The 24,971-nt window shown below is 45.2% G+C and overlaps 1 protein-coding gene across 3 annotated transcripts in view; it reads left to right on the top strand.

The window, feature by feature from the left end:
- LOC113990847 (cat eye syndrome critical region protein 2) overlaps positions 1-24,971 on the top strand; it is a 94,305-nt gene that overhangs the window by 37,340 nt on the left and 31,994 nt on the right. For all 3 annotated transcript variants that reach the window (XM_039383243.1, XM_027726660.2, XM_039383242.1), the window contains exon 2: positions 12,415-12,509. In XM_039383243.1, the coding sequence (XP_039239177.1) occupies positions 12,415-12,509 (95 nt within the window). The remainder of the gene's footprint in view (positions 1-12,414; positions 12,510-24,971) is intronic.

Below are 24,971 nucleotides of genomic sequence, written 5' to 3'. Positions count from 1 at the left end.
GTTTTCACAGTGGAGATGCTTGGGATGAATTTGTTCTTGGAAGGAAAGTAGTGATCCTTGTTCCCAGCACTGAATTTTTTGTGTCATCTCACACTTCGGTACTTTTCTGTATTTTACATTTGAAATACTTGATTTTTCTTTTAATTGTTGTTGTTTTGTTGTCTTGAGGTTGTTTTTAACCTTCGTGCAGTGAAATCAGATCCTGCAGAGGAAAGCTGTTCATTGAGAGGTGCCTAGCCAGCAGCATGACTTTTCCTAAACTTGAATTTTAATTAATTCCTCAGTTTTGCTTCTTTTGGGCTCCTCCTCTGGACAGAAATGCCAGACAGGATGAGACATTTCCTTCACTGCTGAAAAAAATGTAGTTGGTAAAGTTGTAATTCAGGATTCTTGCCTGTATGAAGTGCCCGGTGCAGGTGTCCTTGCCTGGTATCTGTGGGACCTTCTGTTTGGAGAGGCTTGAGCAAGCCTGCATATGGAATAGCCAGACATCATCTTCTGCTTGGAGGGGTCTGTGAAGAGTTAAGCTGGTTCTCGGTGTCTTACAAATATTAAGCCTCATGGGAGATTTAGGTATTTGTCTCTATGTTGTGCATATTGAGAAAGAACAGAGAACAGTCAAGTGGGTTGCCTGAAGTCAACCAGCCTGTCAGAGCTGGGAATAGGTTTCCTGGCTCCCAGTACTGTACTTTAAACCACAAGATTAGTCTTTTTTGAAAAGGATAATCTCTATGTTCAAAGAAGGCTTTATAAAGCTCCCATTAACCCCGGTGCCGTACCTAGTGAGGAATCTAATTTATGTTCTGGCAAATGAAAGCAGTTTCGAAGACCTTAGTGCTGCAGGTCACTGTCAGACCTTCAAGGTTCATTGCCACCAGTTTAATTTTTCTCCTGCTTGGATTTGACTCTGTTGTTTCTGAGAAAGGAGGAGCAAAATTGTGCTCCTGATGAAAGATTTTCAGAGACATCCAGTTGTGGATAACTGAGAACAAGGTCCATGCAAGGCTTTTTTTTGCTATGCTTAGTTAATGTACAGAATATCTAATGTTCCCATTCCTTCCTTGAAAGAAAGAGATACCTTCTGGCAAAGCTCTTTTTTTTTTTTTTTTTTTGGTTGCATTTTATCACTTAGTCAAGATCTGAAGATCTGAATTCCAGTAGCCAGTGACTGGAAATGTCCTTTCAAACTAAAATGTTGAACTTTAGAGTTTACCCCTGAGTCCTCGAGCTACCTTATCTGAACAACAAAGGAAATTTTTTTCCAGTTTTCTTCTGTTATCAAGGTGGAACACAGCATCTGAAAGTTAGAGAAGTAGCAGTACATTGACCTCAGCCTTGCTTTTACTCAAAGATTGCAAGTGTTTTACAGGGTTGGCTAAAAATTATCTAACTTTTGGGTGGGGGAGGAGGGAGAGACGGACAGAGATTTAGCTCTCATCACTGAATGCATGAAGTGAGAATAAAAGCCAGGGCTTTCCTGATCCCATGCTCTACTAATAACACTTTTACAAGCTGGTTATATAATTATCTGTTACCATGAGCTTTTTTCCCCCACTTCAGGCAGATCAGCTTTTTCATCCAACCAAAGCGTTTTGTGCGGATCTTTGGATAATCCAGTGTCATCAGTTCTGCACTGAATTGCAGAAACAAAACTGGCTATTACAGTTTACAAGATGTAACAGACTTTGGGTTTTTTTGTTGTTGTTGTTGTTGTTTTTAAATATAATGAAACAAGTCAGTGGTGGTTTTTTTTCCTTTTTTTCTTATTCTGGATGGCAGGAAAGAATTCAGGAGAAAAAGGTGCTCCAACTATGTCTGTGGAATAAGTGTTACAGCAGTAGACCTGGTTTCCTCTGTGTCTGGGCAATAGTTTACTGCCCTTCTCTCAAATTACGGTGCTCTTTATGATATGTGTTTTAAGAGTGCAGTTAGCATTAACAGTTATGAACATCATAATAATAATTTGCCATTTCTGGCAGATATAACTATTATTGTGTAAATAGCCAGGTGTTTGTAGCAATCTGCAAATTTATTGGCTATAAAGACTACATTAAATTAAGCTAGAGAAAGAATTCCTGTATGGCGTGTGTTTTGAAGAAGATTTTCATCCTGTGCTCTGGAAGGAGAGCCACAAGCACTCCGTCACCTTTTTTATGGAGCAGCCTTGCCAGATGTGGAGTAAAGCGCGGAGCGTCTCTCTCCTAAGCACGCAAAGGGCTCCGTGTCGTTTCCCTTGGCAAACACACATGTGAGCCAAGCTCCTTCCAGATGGGAGTGGAGGTGGTGGTTCATGGCCACCTTGGGCTGGGGGGTGAAAGTCAAATTACTTGTAGTGTGTCACGAGAGGCAGCTCCTGAGATTTTACGCTTTACTCAGCCTCAGAACCCTGGGACTGCCAGCTTTTGGCTTTGTTATTTTGAGCAGGTCCTTCTCCCCTCTGCCTTTCCCCAGCTGCAGGGAAGGGACTGAGAATTCCCATGGGGCTCCCGGCTGCTCCCAACCTCAAGAGCGGTTGCCTGGGTCACCAGGCAACCCTGTTGGTTCCTGTTTGGGTTTTCACCAGGGCAGGTCCATATGTTCCACAGGACATCTGAACAAGTGCCGGATGGGAAGGTGGGTTCAGCAGCAGTCACTGAAGTAGAGGCTCTGAGCCCCGATCAGGCATTACAAGCTGAGGGGGGGAGGGCCTTTCCAACATCCAGTGAAGTACAGATTTTTTTGGAGTACAGATAGAGTGTGAGTAGCAAGAGATAACTTCTTGTATTTATTTTGACATAGGATCCCGCAGTGACGTGCATTAGGAAGCCAGGTCTGTGTAAGGAGCTCTGACTCGCATTACAACATTGGATTGGCTTGAAACACCATTTCCTATTTCAAGCCTGTCCCTTAGTGCATATATATCTCATTAAGGTGGTAGCATCTGTGTTTCGTAATAATAAAAAAATTGTATAAAAGCCATTAATTTTTCTGTCAAAGTATGTCTGGACTGTATAAGCTTGGAATAAGTTCAGAAAGTCTGATAAAGAAGGGGATGATGCTGTTGGCTCTCCAGAGTAGTGCAGACACTTATCCAAAAATACAAAAAAGACCTTTTAGCTGTAGTTCTACAAACTCTTACGTTGTGGAATAGATGTGTGTTTTTAAAACTTATTCTTAGGTTTGAGATTAAGCCTATTGCAAACAGGCAGCTCACACATCCAAGTGGCTGGCTGGCTGCTTCATCAGGGTTTATACCAGTAGGCAGCTATTTCATACTTCTTCAAATCTTTCTTTGCTAAATCAGTAGAAGAAAGATGCTGGAACTTGGATTTCACCGTGGCTCTGCAGTGGAACTCACCCACCACCCATATTGGCCATGCACAGTGGTGGAAACGCAAGGGGGTACCTGTGTGTGGCTGCAGGCTCCCTCGGTGGCTTTTCTTTTGTCTGACCCGGAATGAGGAGGAAGAGTTTTCAGTGCTGACAGCACTTTAAGGCTGATCTCCCTGCTGAGCCACCAGCGAGGGCTTGTTTGTGGTGGGTATGCTGTGGGCTGCGCTCCACATTCTGTGCAGCATCCAAGGGGAGGCAGAAGAATAGCTGGCTGTGGAGATCAGATTAAAGGGAAAAAGCAAGGCTTTGCAGCCTTTTTCTGTCTTGATGTATTTTACTGTTTCATCCTGCTTTTTTGGGGCAGGGGTGAGCAGGGACCTTTCTTCCCCCGTGCAGAAGCCAGGTCGTTTCTTTTTTTGTTTGAGGGGCAGAAGGGATGTGAGGGAATCACCTGACTCCTTAAGGGATGATCTGGACTTTCCATTTATTTTGAGGTTCATGAAAATAAGTTATTTCATGATTTGCTTATCAAGTGGCAGCTAATATCATCCTGGAGTGGCGGGGGTGGGGGGCAGACAATGTAAATGCTGGAGGAGCACCACTCCTTTCTGTTACAGGAGAAGTTTTGTGGGGAGAGTGCAAACCGGCTGCATAGCTTGGCCGACATGGTGCCTCAGGAGTGCGTGATGGCAGGGAGTAAATCCTCCGTGAGTTTTGGCTGATGCTTGAACTAGAAAAGTGGAGGATAGACCTGTCGGCTGTATCAAAAGCAGTAAAAAAATCCCTTAAAAAAATTATTTCCCCAGTAAGTTTTGAAATGTTTGCAGAAACTTTAGCCAAGCAATCCATTCCAGATTTTGGCACTCATCCTTTCCCTTCCCCGTGCTCATGCTGAGCAGATGAGCGCAATGGGCAGACCTAAAATGAAGAGCATCTACAGTCTGATCTCATCCTCCCTCGCTGCCTTTGGCTGGAGAGGAGGAGGAGCTTTGAAATCGGATTATTACTTCGAGCCTCTTGGCTTTGGAGCTACAGACTGTTCCCCACGTTGCCAATGGGCTTAAAAGCTTAGCAGAACTCCCACTAGGTACCCAGGAAGCCTCTTACTGCAGGAGATGGTGACACGGCAGGATCAGCTGTTCTTTATTTATCGTGCAGCTGAATTGTCTGGGGAGGGACCATCGCAAACCCGCTGGTGTTGTTTCCAGAAACAACATCAAAAACAGGTAGAGCTGAGCTGATGCTGTTCCCCGCCAACATGACTGTGTTCACCCAAGGTGTTATGTAAAACAGTTGGAAAAAAACCTGCTGGTAGTACTTAGCCATAAACAGGAATGCTAAATCCAGCATATGTGGAGAGAGAGAGTTTGGGGTTGTTTTGGTTTGGTTTTACTAGCAAGGTACCGCTGGCATGAGACTATGAGAGCTTAATCATATATAATCTCTACGATACTGTGGGTTAGATTCAGAATGGTGCCGACCTCTAGCTGTCTGCTCACCCCTTTCCTCACCCTGTCTTCCCAGAAAAAAAAACCCAAAAGCCTAAAACAGCACAATCTACAAGTAGTTTAACAATCTGAATCCATCTGATACTCCATACGTGCGCAAATACTGGGAGAGGTCCTTTCTAGGAGATAATAAATGATACCTTTCTGAGGGTGAGGCAAACAGGATGCAATTCAAACAGACTGTGTTTCCTCTCACACTGTTGTGTTTGGAGGTTATTTTCAGCTAGAGGAGTTGAACTTGTGGCTTGGGCAGTAATGGTCAGCCACTTGGTGTGAGGGGGGTGGGATTGGTTGGGGATTTTTTTAAGGGCACGACCCCGGTACTTTTCCAGTAAAGGCACAGACCACTGATTAGAAATTTAAGCACACTGGTGTTAGGCTTGCTTTTCTTAATTGCCCTTCACAGGCCTCTTGGAAGCCTTCCACGGGATCTGGAAGAGGTCTGCAAACCACAGGCTGGAGACCATCGGTTCTGCTGAGCCTGAAATTTCATGTAAAGCCATGTCAGTGCCCAGTGCGACGCTTGCCCCTCCGCCAGCATAACTGGCTTACGGTAAATGGTGTAGATTATCTGCTCCGAAGGAAGAGGGGATTATATTGAAAGGGAGAAATGATCCTTTGGAGGGAAATAGCACGATCTCCAAATGCTTTGGCTGCTAATAAAACTGCTGAAAAAGAAAGATGATTGCAGTGGCATCAAGTGTCAAGCCTTATGGCTTCTCTCTCAGCCTCACCACTGAGTGAAGCGTGCCCCTGGTGAGGATGCTGTGTTAGTTTCTCCATTTGTAAAATTGCTCTGCATGTGGGTGTGTGCCTCCCCTTCCTTCACAGGTGCTACAGGGCTTTACTGAATGTTCTTTAAATGCTTTGATGCTCTGGGATGAAAGCTGCTCTACGGGCATAAAGAACTAATATCTAACTATTAAACAGTAACTAATCACTTATTACTTCAGAGCTTCAGACACACCACGTCCATCTGACCCTGTCCCCCATATTTTGCAGGGGGAAGAAGTGGAATGAGTAGCAGTTTTACATCTTTAAAATGCTGACAATGCATAAAAATCATAACGAATGTAGTTCTTGTCATAAATCGCTTGCACTGCAGGCAAGATGAGCTGGGAGGAGAGGAAAGCATTATTAGCACTGGTACATGGCTATGGGGCATGAGGGAACTGGATTGATCGGTCTGAAATCTCTTTTCAGTACAGTTTAGCCGCCCAGCGTGAGCTACTCGTATTTGTTTGTATTACACAGCAGTGAAAAATTCCAGTTGGAGGGCAAGCAGCTGCGTGCTGTGCAAATAGGAGAGGGTCCCCGTCCCAAGGGAGAGATCAGGCAGCAGGTTAACGTGGGTGGAAAACAAGAAGCCACAACTGTTCTGGCAAGTAGATAGAGAGCACAGTGGTCTTGGAGTTTTAAGCATCCTGACAGAGGCTAAAGGAGGACAAAATATGAGTGTGCCTATAAACCAAGCCTGGAGAATTCTATCCTGACCAAAATGTCCATCAGCATTGCAAAGAGTTTGCATTTTCAAACCTCCTTAGGCTGAACCAATGTTTGTTGCATCCCCTTTTGTAGCTGAAGGGAGCTGCTGGAGGAGAGGATGGCTGACGTTACCCGTTGCGCTGCTGGCACCAGCGGGGAGCACGTGGGATTTGTTCTTTGCAAACAGCCGTAATGTGGAGGCAGTACGACAAATTCTCCCTGGCTTTCTGTTTATGACCAATCTCCCTCATACAAAGCTGCCATCTCACACCTCTGCTCAGCCCTGGAGTAACATTGTGCTCCTATTTACAACGTGCTTGAAGTAGCCTTCAAAGTCTGCTCTCAGAAAGTTCAGGGAGGTAGAGATCTCAGAAGGCACTGACAGACTTTAAGGGGGAACCTGAAGAAATGGAAAAAGGGAATACCTTTGCTGCTTCTGCTTTGTCCCCCTACCCAAATGATAGTCCCCTTCTGACAGGATAGATTTTCTCCCTCCTCATGTGTTTGCCCTTCATCCCTTGCCCTCACACACACACCAGACTGGAGGCTCAGAGAACAGCTGGGACCACTCCAGTGACGAATGTCACCAAATCTCTTTGCCTCACACCCCAAAGCTATTGTAGAAGGCCAGCCTGGCTCCCCCTGAGCTCTTGGTCCCCAGAGGGTGAGGTGAAGATGATGATGTTTCTTTAAAGACAGCTGCTGACTTGCTCCCCACTGCCAGGAACAGGTTCAGCACCCACTTTCCTTGCAGTGGAAAGACAGAGTGAAGAAGTTGGAAGTCCTTTTAGCTCAGGAAGCCATAAAGCCCTGGAGCATCACAGGGAGAGTGGGCAGTGTTCAGGCTCCTGCAGGACTGTGGGGAAGATGAGAGAGGTCCATCCAGCTGCCGACTTGGATAACAGGTAGTGTTTCTGTCTAGCTGCTTAAAATTAAGATAACATGGCTGGAAGACTCCATCAGGACCAGGAGTCATAACTTCTTTCTGGCTTTATGGCAGCCAGCTAAACCCACCGCCATTCATGCTCACAGAGACAGCCCTAATGCCCTCCTGGCTTGTCATGCAGAGCACAGCACTCTCAGTAGGTTTCATATTTTGAAAACTATTTGTATATGATGGCAGGAATCCCAAGCAGGAAGAATGTGGCACTGGGCTGCAGGCAGCATGCTGGCTGCTGGGTGGGGGCTTGTGTTTCTCAGGCATGCTGAGTATGTCCTAGGGGCTGAGCACACTGACAGACCAACAAACTGAGTTGTGGGGATTGGCAGAGGAACTGGCTCATGGTGTAGCTGGGTCCCATCCCCTCAGCTCCAGGTTCATGTCCAGCAGGACATTGCTATTCATTGCAACAGCCTTCTGATGCTGCTTTGGGTGAATTGGTGGCTGGGTGTGTTCTGTGGCCAAAAGGAGGTTGCTATGCTTTGCTCTCTGGGATGTGTTGGGAGGAGCAGTGGCCCCTCCCCAAGTCTCTGCATCCCCCTGGGACAACTGGCTCCTTGGTGGGGAGGGCAGCAGGAGCTCCTTGCCAGGGACGGGGAGCACGCACAGTGGCTTCATACTGATGGGGATAAATAGTGCTTTTTGGAAGCATTTCAGACCTGCAGTTGACTTCCCATCTTCCTGCCCAATCCTGGTACTCTTTGGCATGGGTTTGCCAAACTTTTGCCCAGGTACTTGTTGTCACTAATTATCTGTGAGGGGAAAAGAACATTCTGACTCAACTCAGAGCCTGTGCTGAAATTTCAGCGCATGGGCTGGGATTGGCTCAGCACGTCCGGGTGGTGGCTCTCCGTGATCTCCTAAAGCCTCTGCAAAAGCCCATTGAGTCACTTGGGAGCATTGCAATGGAAAGCTGATAACGGCAGCGGTATGGAAATAGAGATGAAGGGATTGGGGTTTTTAAACTGATGGCTAACTTGGACAAGGCTTAGCTGTGCTTAAACTGGTTATGTCCATCAGATTCGGTTATAGATGATTCAGCTCCAGCACAGAGGAAGCCTTTAAATTGTAGTCCTTTACCTCAGCACATAGCCTGCTCACACTGGGGAGGAGCCTGTCTTCTGAAATGAAGGCTCCAAACTTCATGAGGCTGCCCCCTGAGCAAACAGCTTGGCAGGAGCTGGAAGCTGGACGGCTTCTGTGTGTGCAGCAGCCCCCCACCCCCATCACCTCTGCACTGGGTTAGTGACAGTTAGTGGTGTCACTGCTGTGGACTCATTTGTGGACTTTTATCCAGAAAGTTGACTGTCCTTCCTCTCAAAAATCAGGGCAGATACCAAAAAGGCATATACTTAATGGGGTGTGGGGATTGGGTCACCACATGTCCAGAAGCCACAGCACTTCTGTGCTGTCAAGGGCACGACTGAAGTAGTGATTGCCACAAAATGCGGGTGATGTTGGAGTTGAATCCATGCTCACAGCAGCTCTGGGGGAGCCACATTTGTTTCAGACCCAGCCAGTGGGGTTAACCATACCTGCCAGGGTATGGTGTAGGGCAGGCAGCAGGCACGGGGCAGCGGGCCCTTCTGTTCCAGCCCACCCCTGCCAGCTATTTTCCCAGGGAGTGGGGAGGGATAGGTTGGTGCCCTCTCACCCGCCCCAGCTAACCCTGCACTGGGCCAGTGCTCCTCCTGGGAGAGGTGGTCACCCTTGCTCCCAGCCTTGCTCTGGCGGCTGCTTCTTCCCGACAGTCCTTGCCTGACTCAGGGGGGATTTAGTACCGGGCTGGGGGGAGGGAAAGACGTTAAACAGGCTTTTCCCTAATGAGGTGTGACGCCAGCTGGAGAGGGGGAGAATCCTGCTTTTCTCCTGTCTGTTGCTCTCTCCAGCTAGAGGAGGAGGAGATATGTGTCCCCCCCTTCCTCTGCTGATTTGCTGCCTCTTCTGTTTCCTTTCTGTGCTGTCCCCAAAGCGTTTTGGCAAGGTTCAGATTTCTGTGCTCACAGCTCAGTGCTCAAAGAGAAAAGGGGAAAAACAAAAGGATTGGAGGCGTGGGGAGGATGGTGGTGGGGAGGAAGCCCAGCCGCTCGCCCTGGCCAGGCTGGAGGAGTGTGGGGATGGGTGACTGGGGCAGGGTTTGCCCTCAGGACCAGGGGTGGGGGTTTGGTGGCTGCTTTCTCCTGAGGGTACCTGGCATCACTTTGGCCTGCTCAGATGTGCCACTTCAGGACCGTGCTGCTTTGCTGGCTGTCCCTTGTTGGAGGGGAGGACTGGAAAAACAAAGTTTATTCCTCCCCTTGCAAAACGTGGGCCAAAGTGTTAGGTGAAAACCTGAGAGGATGCTAACTCTTTGTTTGCGGACCTGAGATTTTAAAATTTGCATCACATCTTCCTGGTGTCCCTGTCATTCCCACAGCACCCTGAGTGTGTGGAGGAAGTCCAGGATTAGGTATCTGGGGACAGGAAGCTGGAGAATCCAATGGGATAGAAAATCATGACATTCAGTTAAACAGGGCCAATGGACGCAGCCTTGAGAAATTAAAGTTCCTCTCACTGCTTTTATCCTATCTCAAGCAGTGATAGAAAAAATGTAGGCAGAAACAGTACAGGACAACGTCAGTATCTTTTTTCCAAGACCACTAATCATGGTTATACTTGGATTGTGCCTGTACCATAAGCTGCTGGCAGTGGGTGTTCCTGTTGGTAGGGACCAGAGGACTAACAAGGATGGGCTCCAGCACCCATGGCATTGGCAAGTGCAGTGGGGAGTCTTTCCACAGAGGTGCTGACCAGCCTCACACCTGCTAAGAATGGACCCTCATTACCCCCATGCTATGTGTGTGCTGATTAATCCTGGCTTGTGCCAGAGCCCTGTAACCCAGTGTGGCACCAGGACTGCACCCAGGCCATGTTGGTCTGTGTGCCCAGTGCCCCTGTCAGCCAGCAGCTGTGAGATCTCTCAGCAGCTGTGTCAGGTCCCCAAATTGGTGCTGAAGCCGCTGTGAAGACAAGGACAAAGAGCACCCGTCTGGGAGAAAGGAGGCAGCAAGAGAGGGGGGAAACTACCCAGCCAGGTGTTTTAGTCCCTGCCCAGGAGACTGCACCTTGCCCAGTGCCCCAGGAATGTCCCCTGGCTCCTGGGATGACCCACCAACTCAAAAAATGTAAAGGTCACTCCCGGGCCTGGAAAACAATGGCTGCAGATAGGGCTATCTGAGCCAGTTGTGGCCACTGCTTAAGGAGTGTTAGTCAAACAGCAGGCTGAAAAGGCTCACGGGAAGCAGTTTAAATATTCCTTCATACAAAAGGCTGTCACATCCTAGCAGAGGCAGACTGCTGACTGACAGCTTTAATGCACAAGTGTAACGTGGATGAGGGAGAGGCTGAACCGAGCAGGGAGAACATCCTGGAGACTTACTTTCCCCTGCCCTTTGTTCTGGGTTCTAATATGTCGTTTTCCACAAGTTGCAAGTTTATTGTGGTACTGTGGTAACACACCTGGGATATTTTAGCATATCACATACTTTAGGTCCTCCATTCTCCCCCCTCTCCCCCCCGGTATATTTATAGAAGGCAGATGTCCACTAAAGTATTTTACAAGTAAAGTAAGTCAACACCTCTAAAATACTAACCACTTACCAAGTGGTAAGTAGAGCCAGGGCCAGGAGCTGGACTCAATCCTTGCATGTCCCTTCCAGCTCGGGATATTCTATGATTCTAAGTGAATTTGCTCTGTAATTACTATTTATATAGTGTGATTACTATTTATGCAACAGTAATATCACTCTCTCCAAGGGATGGCAAGCAGCAACTGCAGTTTTTGTATTAACTTGTCATTAAGCATCTAGAGGCCAGAAGAGACATTCCTGGGACTTTCCCCGGCCCTGTGGCAGGGATGCTGTGTCAGGCTTTGCCTGCCCACTGCCCTTTCCTTGCCTCGAGTTTCCACACATAATAGCTGTGTTTAGTACATTCTTCACGGGGCAGGTGTCAGGCTTCCGCTCGTGAAGCACTTCAGGTCTTGCACAAGAGGTAAATAAGGGCAGTGTTGATAATGAAAATATGCCATTAATACATTTCCAATAAAAAACTACAAGCGGCGTTTAATCTGCAATCTGTTATCAATAATTTTATTACTGCAGTTACTGCGGTCTAATAAAAAAGCACTTTCTCTTCTTTATTGGGTAAGTGCCAAAACGTTTATCCTTTATTCTCTGGCCATTAACCTTTATTCCGTAGCCATTAGCTTAGCCATTTGTGTAACAGTCTGTTGAGTAACATTCAAGTAGAAATTTGTATTCAATCCATTATTTACTCTGAAACCCAAAAAGAATGGCTTCTTATGCCTATGTTGTTTATCCATATTAAATCTTGTTAAGTGCTGTATGCTACTGATGATAAGTCTTATAGAAAGTGGATTTTACTTACTGTGAATGACTTTCTGGCATACAAATAAAACTGTAATTAATCAGTTTCTGCATTGCATCTTGATTTGAACTCCATTGTTCTGAAATAAGCCATGATACTCTTCATCAAGAGTTGAGGCTTTGGGTCATGAGGTCTGACATCCCTCCATCCTTTCTTTCTCTCCTACTATGAAAAAAAGTAACCCAAAGAGAATTAAGTTAAAGAATCAAAATGCTTGCTTTTCTTTGAGCCATTTGCTTGCTAGCTTTCAGCCATTTCTGGCAATCCATCTGTAACTGCTGCTTCTCTGTGTAAGTGGCTTTTAGGGCCACACTTTCTGAGCACACTTTTTAAATGAACTCACCGGTGTCAGTGAGTGGAAGCAAACCAGGAGAATGAAACTGTTGATTCCTGCCCATCAGCTGAACATGGGAGAAATCACGGCTTCCTTATTAGGCTGTAGTATCTCAACCTCACTGAACCCTATTTTTCTGCATCCAGACAAAAGCATTAGTCTTCTGGCTGGAGACTGACATTCAGTAAAAGCCTTTCAAGGTCTTCCTATAAACTCTTGCAATGAAGAGAGGTAGTAGAAGCAGTATTTTTAATGATGGGGAAGGTCGGCTTCCTTAGCGTGTACTCTGCTGCTGTACACGTATGTGAGGCTGCTCGGGTCTTTCTGGTCCTGATGAGCTCGCAGTAAATTTTAAGGAATTAGTTTGATGATTGTTTTTTTTTTTCTCTCTCCTTTCTGCTCAATAGGAACTGGAAGCTGCTCTTCACAGGGATGATGTGGAGTTTATCAGCGACCTGATCGCCTGCCTTCTTCAAGGTTGTTACCAGCGCAGAGACATCACGTGAGTAACCCACTCTATGGCTTAAGCACTTTGCAAGGGGAGCTAATTAACACGGTCTCGGGGATGTTTCACGGCTTTAGAGTGATGACATGGCAGTGATCAGCAGCCACCAGCAATCAGGCCAGATGCTTCACCGAGTGGAAGGGAATTCCAGCTCTCTTGGGTTGAGTTGTAGGCTTTTAATTGTGCAGACCCGTTAAGCAAACTTCTTTGTTCAGATGCCATGCAACTGTGTTTGATGCTCTGCGGCAGCATCAGTGCCTACAGTGAACACCCACAACTGCTGTTATACTGTGCACTATGCTTGGTCAAATTAGTGATATCACACTAAGTGTTTAAATCATCACATATATTTTTGGCATTTATATGTATTGCATAGCATAAAACTCCTGCTCTGCAGCCACCTCACTTGCATGGAAGATCCCATTGCTTTACATAGGGGCAATTATGATTATTTTCTTAGAAATAAGAGGAGTAGTGGAATGACTTCAGTTGCGGGGTGTTGGAAAACGATTTGGCATATTCTTTTGGAGTTTTGACATCCAGAGACACTTAGTGTCCACTAAAGTAACCTCCCAAACTGAGACATCTGTAGAACATCATTCTTTAGGGAATCGCCACTCACACAGCAAAATGTGCTCCCAGTGATAGCGAAGGTTTGTTGCAGTGTGTTTTATTTGTTCTTCTGTGAATCATGTAATAGCAAGGCATAATTGTGGAGATGAAGACAGTTTGGCAACACATGCAGTTGCTTTGAAGCAATCCTGCTCCCCAAGATCCCACTGTTGTGGAGAGGCTTAGGGTGGTGCATAGGCACAACCATAGATGCTTGCATTGAAAGCTCTATTTCTAATTAACTGATAATGTTCAACAAAGATTATATAGTTAGGTAAGTGGCAAGTGTATATATACAAAAACAAAATTCTCTTGCATTTCCATGTTGACATTCAGCATCAGTGAATACCAGGACGTGAACCAGGTGTCTGTACTGCATTTATTGCCTCCGAATTAAACTGATGTGATGAGAAGATTGATTGTAAAGGGACTGCAGTCATGTATATCTTCTTCATCAAAATAGCCAAAGAGCAAAATAATCTGGCCTAGAAACATTCAACAAGTTTATTTCTTCTTACCAAAACCGTCAGAAAGCAGGGGCTTAAGTGTTTTTCCCCACCGTAACCAGTTCACCCTTGTGAGCAGTGGAAGATTTGTCCTTTATGAAATTCATAAATTCCACACTGTGATATTCTCTAAACTCTCCAGATCTAAGACTGTTCACTTAGTAATCGCACTGTGTAATTGCCTCCCCTTTCACAAGTGTTTTAACTCAGAGAATTCAGGGATGAGTCATGGGTGAGTCGCTGGGCATTGGCGAGTTGTCTGTCTGTCTGGAGAAGGTTACACATGTACATGAAGGCTCAACAATGTTTACTCAGCATTTTGTGTAGGTCCCAGATTGTGCCCGTGTAGGTCCAGCTTTGATTTACTCTGAGATGCAAAATCTGCAAGGAGGCAATGCCGTCTCAGAAGGAAGAGCTGTGGCTTTGTGCAGCCTGGTCAGGGTGCACAAGCAGCATGGGCAGGTACCTGTGTGGGTGTTATTGTGTGTCTATCCATGTACCAGAGGTGCCCAAGGAAACCGAGGAGTGTGAAGCCACATAGTGAAGTTGTGAGAACTTACACCTCCCCCAAACAGCTGTGCTAAGGAAAGCGTGAGGTGCCTGGAGGAGAAACCAGCTGCACCCTTTCTGCAGCACCTCCTGTAGAAGGGAACTACCTCATGGGCAGGGGTATAACGAGAAAAGAGGACGACAGGAGTAGTGTGGTGGAAATGGCTGAAGGAGTAGATCAGGAAAACTGCCTAGAGCCACTGGGATGTTAGAGAGGTGAGCTCTGAAGCACTGCAGAGGAAGCAATGGGGGAGGCTATCTGGAAACAGAGGGAAAGGTGCTGTATGCAGAGGCAAGTCATGAAGGAAGAAGCATTAAGATATAGTCTAAACATTAAATCTGTAGATAAGTTAGAATAAAAACGATGGCTTGGATACACTTTTCACATTTATTTCCAACATCTTTAACCCCAGTTCAAGAGGCACTGGCCTTGTCTGATGCACAGCTTCCCTACTGTAGCCTGTTTGTCCCCAGTTAGTGGTAAGGAGTTTAGCCTCTAATTGATTTTTGAGTACTCAGTGGACAATGCTGAGTACTGACAATACTCAGCAGAATTTGTGTGGGGTTTAGAGTTGGCTCTTCATGGTGGGCCAGGACTCCATACTTTTCTGTTGCAGGCAGGAGGTATCTGTGTTGTGTGGGAAAAATCAGCAGTTTCACAGATCATCACAGTGGCGTTATTGCAGCATCTCTCCAGTCATTTGTGCTCTGCATCCTCCTGCTGAGGCTGTGAGCTGTTAATATCGAGGCTGTAAAATTCACTCCCTGTTGCACCTCAGAGAGAAAGGCAGGAGCTTGTTCTCATCCTTGTTCTTGGGCTGGAGCATTGGGGCTCAAGCAGAGGATGCTTCATGTAACCTCATATAAAACATGGTTTGCCTACCTCTCCAAGGGGTTTTGAGGTTTAATTAGTTTTGTATTGTGTCTTACATCTTTGATGGCCAAAATGTTATCTGCCTATGCTTTCTCACAGTCTGTCTGGGAGCAGCTTGTAGTTCTTGTCACATCTGTTTTGATGGCGTGCAGAACTTGTGGCAGAGCTGGGCTGCCTGGCTTTAATCATGCATCATAGAGGGGTATAAAACTGTCACATACCTTTGCTAATTATAATGTGTTCTCAAGTAATTTTGGAAGTGAATGAGAGCCCTTCTAACGCACAGTTTAACATGCTCTAGTTTGATTTGCTTTTCATTCTTTGAAAAAAAAAGATTAATACTTTTGTAGGGTTCTATGTTCCTTGGTTTTGAAGTAGAGCAGCTTTGCCTTGGTTTTGATATTCTTTATGACAGCCTTTTTAAAAGAAAAAAAGAAGAATCACATACGAGAGAGAGAGACTGTTTTTTACCTTGCTTGATGGCTAAGGAGTGTTGAATGTCTGGTAACGTAAGACTTTCTTTGAGTTATGGATATCTGTGTTTAACTACAGAGACTACTTAATGGGATGCTATGGGATCTTCTCCAAACTCTTATTTATCATAACCTATCATAGCTGTTAGGAACACTCCATTGACCTGGTTCTTGCCATGTTAAATCCTGTAGAAATACAGAACAAAAAAAACCAGTTGCCTGTATTTCTGACTTCTGGAATCTTTAGCAGTGACTCTGTAGCTGTCCTTGCCTGGCACTGGGTGCTTGGAGCACTTGGCCAGGACAGTTTCCCCATTGCTCTCCTCTTTTCACTCTGAGCCAAAATACCTCTGTGTCATGATCTGCAGCTTTTGTTGTTTTATAAATGCCCTTCATAGTTTCCACATACCAGCTGTACCATCTAGCTACTAGCAACGCAATAGGCATCGTTCTCTGCTATAGGCATGGTTTGGTTTGATGCCTCTGAGATTGCCCTTACCTTTTTCCTGCTTCTAGCTTTTTTGCACAGGTCTTAAAATCTCCGTGTTTTCTTTTAATTGTTTCAAAATGCAAAAACCTGGAAAGAAGAGAGGGAGAAAACTCTTATCAGATTTTGGGGGTTATAAAAAAATAAATAAAAATTAAGCAGTTTGAAAAAGTCCTGTTGCTTGCTTCAGATTCTCTCTGATATAAATTGGGTAGCTGCATACTCCCCAGGGGCTGCTACTTTAATTCCAGCAGGAAATGCGATTTGATGACTTGTATGAAGACAGGAAGATCAGAGCTTCAGCTAACAGCAGCAGCCGCAGCAGGAACCTTCTGCAGCTGTTTTTAAGTAAGAAGTGATGGTGTGACATGGATGTGTACACTCAACTAAAGTATTCTAGAAGAGCTCCCGCTGTTCAGCATTTCTTTGGGTGAAGCTCATTCTTCACTGCTCTGTTATTGCACTTTTGCCATTTTTCTAATGTGATGGCATAAGAAGTTTCAACGACTTTATTGTATTTCTCATTGGGATGCATTTTGTATGTTGATATTGTGCCTCAAAAAACATCTTAGTTGTTTTTGCTTATAACATTTTTTTTTTTTTTCAACATAGACAAAGGCCAGAAAATGAGGAGGAAGAAAAATAATATCTCTGGATTTTTTTTTTCTATGCTCCTTGAGATTCTTTTCTTTTTTTTACACCTCAGGAGGTTGGTCCATCACTGTAGCTGAAAACTCTATAACTGACTTCTGTGGTAGAACAGACAGCATTTGCTTCCTTAGGAACCTCAGTTATTGCTTTTCTTGTTATTTCTTTCCTAATGCATTGGAATTTTTTTCTTGCCAAGTGGATCATCAGTTTTACACCCCACCTTAAGCTCTTTCGGGATCTGTAAACTAGCCCTGGAGTCTTTGGCTTGTAGTTTGCACCTGGTTTATTCTAATACGGATAATAAGATGATATTCCTTAACTCCTCTTCCCTTCCCTACAATTGTCTTAATTATTTCTTTCATATCCTTAGTGGTGGCATTGAGAAATACTCCCAGTATAGCATCTAAAGAGCTATATTTCCTACTTGTTGAATTGCCAATCAAGAGTACTGCCACTGTTCTGCATATTTTCCAATGCTTGTTCTGTAATCACTTATTTGAGCTTTCATCAGAAAGAAATAGAAATGATCTGAAATCATCTAACCCATTGAGGCACAATGCCCTTTTCTGAGGACAGTGTTTAATAGCTCTGGGTATTTTGCTTCTTCCTTCTGCTTTGTCACTTTTTCCCTTCCTTGTCCTTTATTCTGAGTGGATTCTGCCTTTACAGAGTACTTTGGAGGTTACCCCAGCTCTCATGTTTTGGTAAAAGGGACCTCAATAAAACACTTAACATGTTGAAATCACCCTCTGCGTGTGACCACATGAGCTGTGTCCTTCAAGAACTGCTGTATGTTGGTCTGGGCTAGGGGATAAAGTGGCAGGTCAACAGGAACAGCCGGCAAACCAGTGCCAGGTTTTCAAGCTCATGGATACTGTGGTGAACTGAGCTGTGGGAATAGCTAAGCCAAGGTACTAAGACAGTCTGAATGAATTCAACTCTTCAGTCCACGCCATAAGATGTGGGGCAGGCAGCCTGAACTCAGTCACAGCAGACCTGGTGCCCATCACATTTGGAAGGAGCTTTAACAGCCGGCTCTCGCAGTTGTGCCAGTGACCTTGATTATAACAACTGCTCCAATGGCCCAGCCACAAAGCACCTCACTAACTCAGAATCATATTCATGAATGCCAAGTGAATATCAACAAGATCAGCATTATTTACAGTCTGACTTTTAACAGGTGCTGCCTTGCATACATCACAGATATTGGTGGATGGCCTCTGGAATCAACTCAGTATCATTGGCACAGCAGACACCATTAGGGGGCAAGGGAGATGAAGTGCCTACATTCCTCATCTTAAATCTAATTTTAATATTTATTATAATAATAGCCAAGCCATGCAAGGTGAGCCTTTTAAAGGGTAAAAAGTGAAAATGAGGCAGCTGGCAGGTGTTGGGAAAGGAAGGATGAGATTACAGCAGTAAAATAACACGGTCATTCAGAGATTAATGAGAAGCACAGTGGAATAAAATTACAGAGCTCAAGTATAACTAAAGCTAAGTAAATGTCTTTGATTCTCAGATGGATAAAATGAATCTTTAAAGAAGAGTTTGAAGAAAAGTTGGTAGTGTGTTCTGGAAGTGCTATTCCATAGATGTGGTGGAGAATAAGGGCTGAAAATGGTGGAAGAAAAAGAGGAAAAGCTGTTATTGTCAGGGCAGATGGATGAGAGACAAACACATTGGATTGCTGGGGAGAGGGAGTTATGCAAAACATTGACAGGGAGGAATAGGTGGCTAAACTTCAAAGAGCAGTCAGTGAAGGGTCTTGGAGAGATTGCAGTGATGTCATCGTGCCAATGTCAGAGCATGAAATATGAAAGGGACAGCTGTATTTATGAGTTCTTGATGTTGCAAAGCAAGTACTCTGGAGAGGAGGAAGAAAGCAATTATGAAAAAAGAAACTGAGAAGGCAAGTGAAAATATCTTCTACTTTCAAGGGAGAAGACAAAGGATTATGGAGAGAGGGGAATGGGATGTGGAAATTCTCCTGATACGAAACCTTTGCCCTCACTTCTGAGACTTGCGTTTCAAGACAGTGATGCTCCAAAACACTGGTGCAGGATTTTTGCTCCAGCACAGCTGGTTTTGCACACCACTTCCCAGCACCCAGCCAAGTTGAGAAACCAATCTTTAGTCCAAGGGTTAATATTGGAGAAGTTCTGAAGTTTGGTTTTTTTGGAGCCTTTTAGCCTCAGTGGGCTCAGTGAACAGCTGGGATGGCTCCTGGCCAGCTGCTAGGCCACTGCAATAATTTGGTGTGTCATTTCAGCCTCTGTTCTGAGTCACCTATGCTTTAACTTTTTCTCCCATTTCACCATCCATCCTTCTTCCTCAGTTTCTTTCTGGCCCAAACAGTGTAGTGGTTTAAACTTTAGAGAAAAGAAGATGAAAGACCTCTTCTGAAACAAATCCCAAAGGGGACTTCTTTAGGACCTATTTATCTGTAAAAACTTGGTTTTATCCAAGTTCTCCAGAAACTTGTAATGTGTGGGGCTGCTGCTAAGTAATGAATTTGCTAAGCTTATTTGCTTCAAGGCAACCCCACACTAGATATTTTGTGCCTCACAAGAGACTCTTTCCTCTGACATTAAGTGTATTTTTCTATGAGCAGCAAGGCACATAAGGGCTTGTTTCATATGGATTTGTGCTATAATACACCATGTGTCCTATTTCCCCATCATCATCAAGACAATAACTCTAGCTTCTTCCCCACAGTGCTCATCATCACTGTAATACCCTAAGGTCCTCTCTACAGCCCCTGAACAATCAGAAGTGCTTATGCCACAGCAATACTGTTGTCTTTCCTTGTGGCTATGAATTGGGAGCATGCTTTCTGTTGATGGGCACTAGGAATGAACAATGCAGCATTAAGCTGGCTTCACTTGTTCTTCAAGGATCCAGGAATGAATAGTAAGTAATGATCCTCTTCCAGTCTGAATGCTGAGCACGGTAAGCCCCTTTCCTATTTGGTCTTTCAGAATATGGGAGATGTATTTGGGTCTTTTGTAAGTTAATCAGCTGCAACTCCCAAGGGTTGATCTGCTTCTCTTCAGAAGGAGAGTCACCTTAAATAACAGCAGTAGAAAAGAAAGAAGCATGTGGATTAAAATTGGCAAGCACATATCAAAGCCTGTTTAGATGCAGGTGAAGGTAATTGATGGATGAAATGAAACGAAATGCCATCACAGAGAAACAAAAGCCTTTGCTGTTCAATCACAAGGTGAAAGTTGGGCTCTAGATGCATTCCTTTATTCATCCAGAAGACTGTGTTCATCCCTCCTGAGGTAGAGACTGCTATGCCTCGATCTTCATTTCATCACGTCCAGACTCGCTTCTTGTTGGGCATACACTGTGTGGTTGGTTGTCAAGGTCACGCAGAATAGGACACTAAACTATTAAGAGTCAAAAGTGGGCACATGAAGCAGCCTGTGGCAAGAGCAGGGAGTGCAGCAGCCGTTCTCACACTTCATTTGTCTGTGTGATCATCATCATCCCTCCCCGCACATCTTTTCCAGGTCAGATCAGTAGCCCAGCATGCACAAACTGAAGACTCCCTTAGCAGAACCCTTCAAAGCAATACCCAGCTGTCTGCATCTTGCCAGGCCTTTCACCCCTCACCAGTGTCACCCAAATCTCCCCCCTCGGGAATGATGGAGATGGCTTCCTCCAAGGTACTTGTTCTCTCCTGAGCACTCAGATCTTTCTCCTTTTTTATTGTATCAAACAACCTGTAACTTCTTCTTGGGTTAGTTAATAAATAGTTCTAACATTGGTTCTTTTTGTTCTCCTTTTTGATCCTTCAAGAGATTGCCTTTTGTTATTCAAAGCCGAAGGTACTTCACACAGAAGCAATGCAGAAGCCCCCGGGCTCCAAGCCGCTGTCCTGGCTGTGGGATCGTTATGCCTATAAGTGATTCCCATCCTCAGTGTGATAAGCCTCCGGGAAGAAAATCGGCAGAGAAGAATGCAGCACTCTGAATTCCTGAGGGGTGCTGGGAGGCATCCATCCATGTGGGGACTGGAGGAGATTCACCTACTGATCAGGGAGCAGCATTTCATGCTGCCAAGGGACCCTCCTGCCTTTGTCTGACTGACTTTTCTTTATAAGGCTGACAAAAATCAAATCTGGCCTCCTATCCATCTACTGGGGGGAAAGGTACCTTCCTTTGTTAAGTTGCCTCAGAAATGTCCGGGTCAGACGATTTTGTTTCCAGGCCCAGGAATTGCTTCTTGAGCTCTAAAGCTGACCCTAGGAACTGGTGTGTCTTGGATTTACTGCTCTGAGGAGAACCTAGGTTCTTTGCTTTTCTGTTGCATCTAAAAAGTGACATAATTTACTGATACCATTAAATCTGTCATAGAATCTTAGAATCAGCCAGGTTGGAAAGGACCTCTGAGATCATCAAGTCCAATTCTTGATCTACTACTGCCGTGGTTACTAGACCATGGCACTAAGTGCCATATCCAGCCTGATGATGTGCCTGTAAAATCTCCAGTTTGGCATCAGTGTTGCCTAATCTTCTCTTGGTGATCTTATGCTTCACCAGAGGACCAGCTGTGCCCTGCAGGTCAGTGTGTTCTTCCTGCAGCTGGCTGTCCTACTCTGCACCAGTACCACCCACTTCAGTACGGATCATCATGACATCTCATCACCATTATCTTCCCATCCTTTAGTACCAATGTATCTCCAGTGCCTTCAGTGCACAACCCAGTGTTGGCTCTGAGACTCAGGACCTCTCTTCTGCCTCCTGCCAGTCTGCCTTTACCACTGGTCTCTATTATTCATTTTCTGATTTTGAACATGACAGAATATTCCGCACTTCAGGATTTCGGGGGATTCTTACCTCTTGATCTGAACATACTCTCAAGGAAAAATTCATGTTCCCAGTCTAGCTGCAGTGACAGATCTCCTTGGATGGGGAAGTGTTGGGCTCCAGCTCTCCTCAGCTCTCTCACCCTATTCACTAGCATGCCAGGGAATTCATTGCTTAATGAAAGCCATTTTCCCTGACCCTTCCCCAGACAAGATCAATGTCATCACATGGCAAGATATGACCTACACTTAGATATCTCCCTTTTATCTTCTTGCAGAATCACATGCCAGCTTGACAGCAAAATTTCTCAGGTGTGATGGTAGGCATTTTCAGTTTTATTATTAATTTATCATAGCTGGTAGGGTGAGATAACTTCTTTCCCTGGTCTTTTCTACCTCAGACATAATATATGATGGCATCAATACTGGTACCATTTGCTGTGCCTCCCTTTCTGGGTAAAGCTTTAGTAACTAAAATTGCCTCTCTCTCGGGCTCCCTTGGCTCAACAGATTGATTCCTCAAGGAAGGAAAAGAGTGGCTGACCCTTTTGGGAACAGGCGGCTTGTCCCTTCTGTGACGGATGGACTGCTCAGTGCAACCCCCAGTAAAGAAGCAGAAGCCTCTTACTGCTTGAGGGACACTCAGGTCTTCTTTCCGTTCAGACAGGCGGGATATCTGACAGACCATCTTACCAGGAGTTTTCTGGAGGTTCCTATATGTCTCCAGATGCTCAACATTTTACAATTTCCACCATAACTCAATGAATTGAGGTCTCTATTTTTAAGCAAGAAGAGAAAAAGTAGCTGCAATATCATCTGCTTTCCTCTGTGCTGGAGCTGTGGTGCAAGTTTCAGTGAGATGGAAGGTAGGAAAATGCATGTTAGTGGTTGATTATAAAGATGGTTTCCTCTTGGAGTTTAAACCTACCCTTGCTGATCTCATGGGCTGTACATCACACTGAATGCAACTGCTTTGTTATTGCACCCTTTGCCTAAAGGTTTCAAAGTAATATCTTAAAGGTAAAATTGAATAAACTGAAGTACAGAGTACCTGTGGGGGCAGCACCTTTGGCGTGAACCCTGAGTCAAAACCAGCAGTGCCCACAGAAAATAGCACAATCACTCTCTAATTTAGTGTATTTATGTAGATGTAAATAAGGGAAAAGACAATTTTTGAAACTGTCTCAATTTATCTCTTATTTGTATTCATTCAAGGTGAACAATCCTTTCTGTTCATCTATGGCTATATTAATTCATATTTTCACAAATATGCGTAACAATACTGTTTGCTCAACATAGTGATGTTTCAGGATCTTTCAGCAGAATGATTTTTCCCCCTTTTTAATCCGGTTATCCAACTCATTGATTTGTCATTACCAGTTTTCACTCAAATTGCAGCATCAGTAGTGGGGGAGGGAGTTCTTGCTTCTCTGTCCATACCACTGCCCTAAACCCCCCTGCATGCACTGAGAGCACAAGTCATCCCTTCATGGAGATTGTGCAGAGACTCACTGAGTTTGAAGGAAGGGTTGAGCCAGCACTGAAAGACAAATATTTTAAGTTTTATTTTAATCCCATTAATATTCTCTGAATCTCTCTGGGCAGTGTGTGCACTCTCCTGCTTATCCCCTTTGACCCCAGGACTTTCTCTTCCTTTAGTACCATATGCCTTCAGCTGTTGTTTGGGATATTTCTGGCTGCTCTGGTTTCATAGCTGCCCATATTCCTATTTCTTCCTTCCCATAATCAAACGAAAAAACCACACAAACAGCACTTGCTCCTACCTACAAATCACATGCAGGCCCCTGCACCCAGCATGCATCTAGTTAACCATATGTGTCTTCCTCATCCTCCAAGAACTGCATAATCCACCAGGCTTGGCAAATCCAAACCCTCTTTTCTCCAATGCTTTACGTCTTCACATCAATTGCTTTCTTTCCCTGGCTTACTTGGCCAAATAGGCTGCCGGTCTCTCGGGATGGGGAGATGGATGCTGGGCATCTGCTCACTTCTTCCTGCTATTGTGGTGGGGAGCGTGAGGGGGAGCAACGGCGAGGCAGATAAGGGCAGTGAGGAGCAGTTGGGCATCGGTAAAAGAAGGGCCATCAGTGCCTTCAGGCTGTGTTTCCTTCACCCAAAATTAATTTCACCTTCTCATACAGAAGGAGAAGCAACAACATGCCTCTCTGTTGCCTCCCTGTACTTTGAGGTGTTAGAGGCAGGACCACAACAGGCCACTCCTGCTGATCCCAGGGATGGTGATGAAAACAGAGCAGCCCTGGCTCACAGAAGGGTGCTTGGAGCCTCCTACAAGCAGGAATATGACAGGACAGTTCAAAGTAACAGGTATGTGTGATTTCTCTTGCCAGTGCTGCCTTTCTCTCACACAGCCCAATTAACAGGGGTCACAGAGCACTGATTAGTTGCCTTGGCATTTTGTGAACATAAAGCAGTGAAAAATCCAGGGTAAATGGGGAAAGGAGATCAAATAGACACTTATCTCAGCTCTCCTGCCTGTCGCTGGCATTTGCCAGCCCAAGGAAAGCGCCTTTCCAGAAGAGACCAAGGCGGGACAGTTCTGTATCTGTGCCGGTATCTCTGCTGCTCTTCTGCCTTTTCTCAGCAAAATAACAAGTCACCCCCAGCACCTGTGTCATTCGTAGGGTTGTTGCTAGATAAGAGCCAAACCACTGGAGATGTGTGGACCAAAAGCAGCTGGGGAAGATCAGAGTGTGCCCTTTTGCCACGCTGGTGTCTGAGATGGGTTCGGTTCCTACGGCTGGCGTCTCTTCTAGGAGGGGTGGACTCGCTGCCTCCTGTCCTTTGTGTGAGGGAAAAGGGGTGAAAGGCAGCACATACCAGTGAGGGGAGATAAAAGGACATCTCCATCTAGTTCAAGAGTTGCTGAGTGTGGCCTAGTAGGGCTAAGGAGCCCAAACTGGAAAATTCCTTGGTTGTTCGGTTTTATGGCTGTGGCTGGTGTAAGAAGTCTGCACAAGCAGACCTGGAACCTTCCTGAAAGGTGGGAGCTGCAGTGACTTCGTGCCTTCCTCTTCTTCCTTCATGCTCCCCTTTTTTTGGGGTAACAAAGCAATGCTCCTACTTCAGCTGTCATACCCAGGTTAAGTGGCTGCACTTGCTTCTGTCAAGCCAGCACATGCTCCTGTGGTGTGATCCCTTATTAGACTAGACAGCCCACATCAGCTCTCCATTCTCTCTGCCTCCCCAGAGACACTGCCTCGCTCCATAGCTGTTCCTATTCTGCTTCTCTGTGGGATACAGCATATCTGCCAGCTCCCCTTCCAGCTTCCCCAGTTTTTATTGTATGGGAGATCGCTCAAGGTAAGATGGAGGAAGACAAGGAGTAGGAATGTTCTTAGCTGCTGACAGCCATGGGTTTTCTTAGCTGATTTTTTTCTCTCTCCTAAACACAAGCATTGTGGGAGTTCAGCTGGGAAGTTAGTGGATTCCACAGCATCCAACCATGTAAA

The sequence above is a fragment of the Pipra filicauda genome, unplaced genomic scaffold, assembly GCF_003945595.2.
Source record: "Pipra filicauda isolate LSUMZ 115617 unplaced genomic scaffold, ASM394559v2 scaffold2_size9829703_pilon, whole genome shotgun sequence".
NCBI classification, from domain to species: Eukaryota; Metazoa; Chordata; class Aves; order Passeriformes; family Pipridae; genus Pipra; species Pipra filicauda.
The sequence above is the reverse complement of the archived record's forward strand: the minus strand, read 5'-3'. Positions and strand labels throughout refer to the sequence as shown.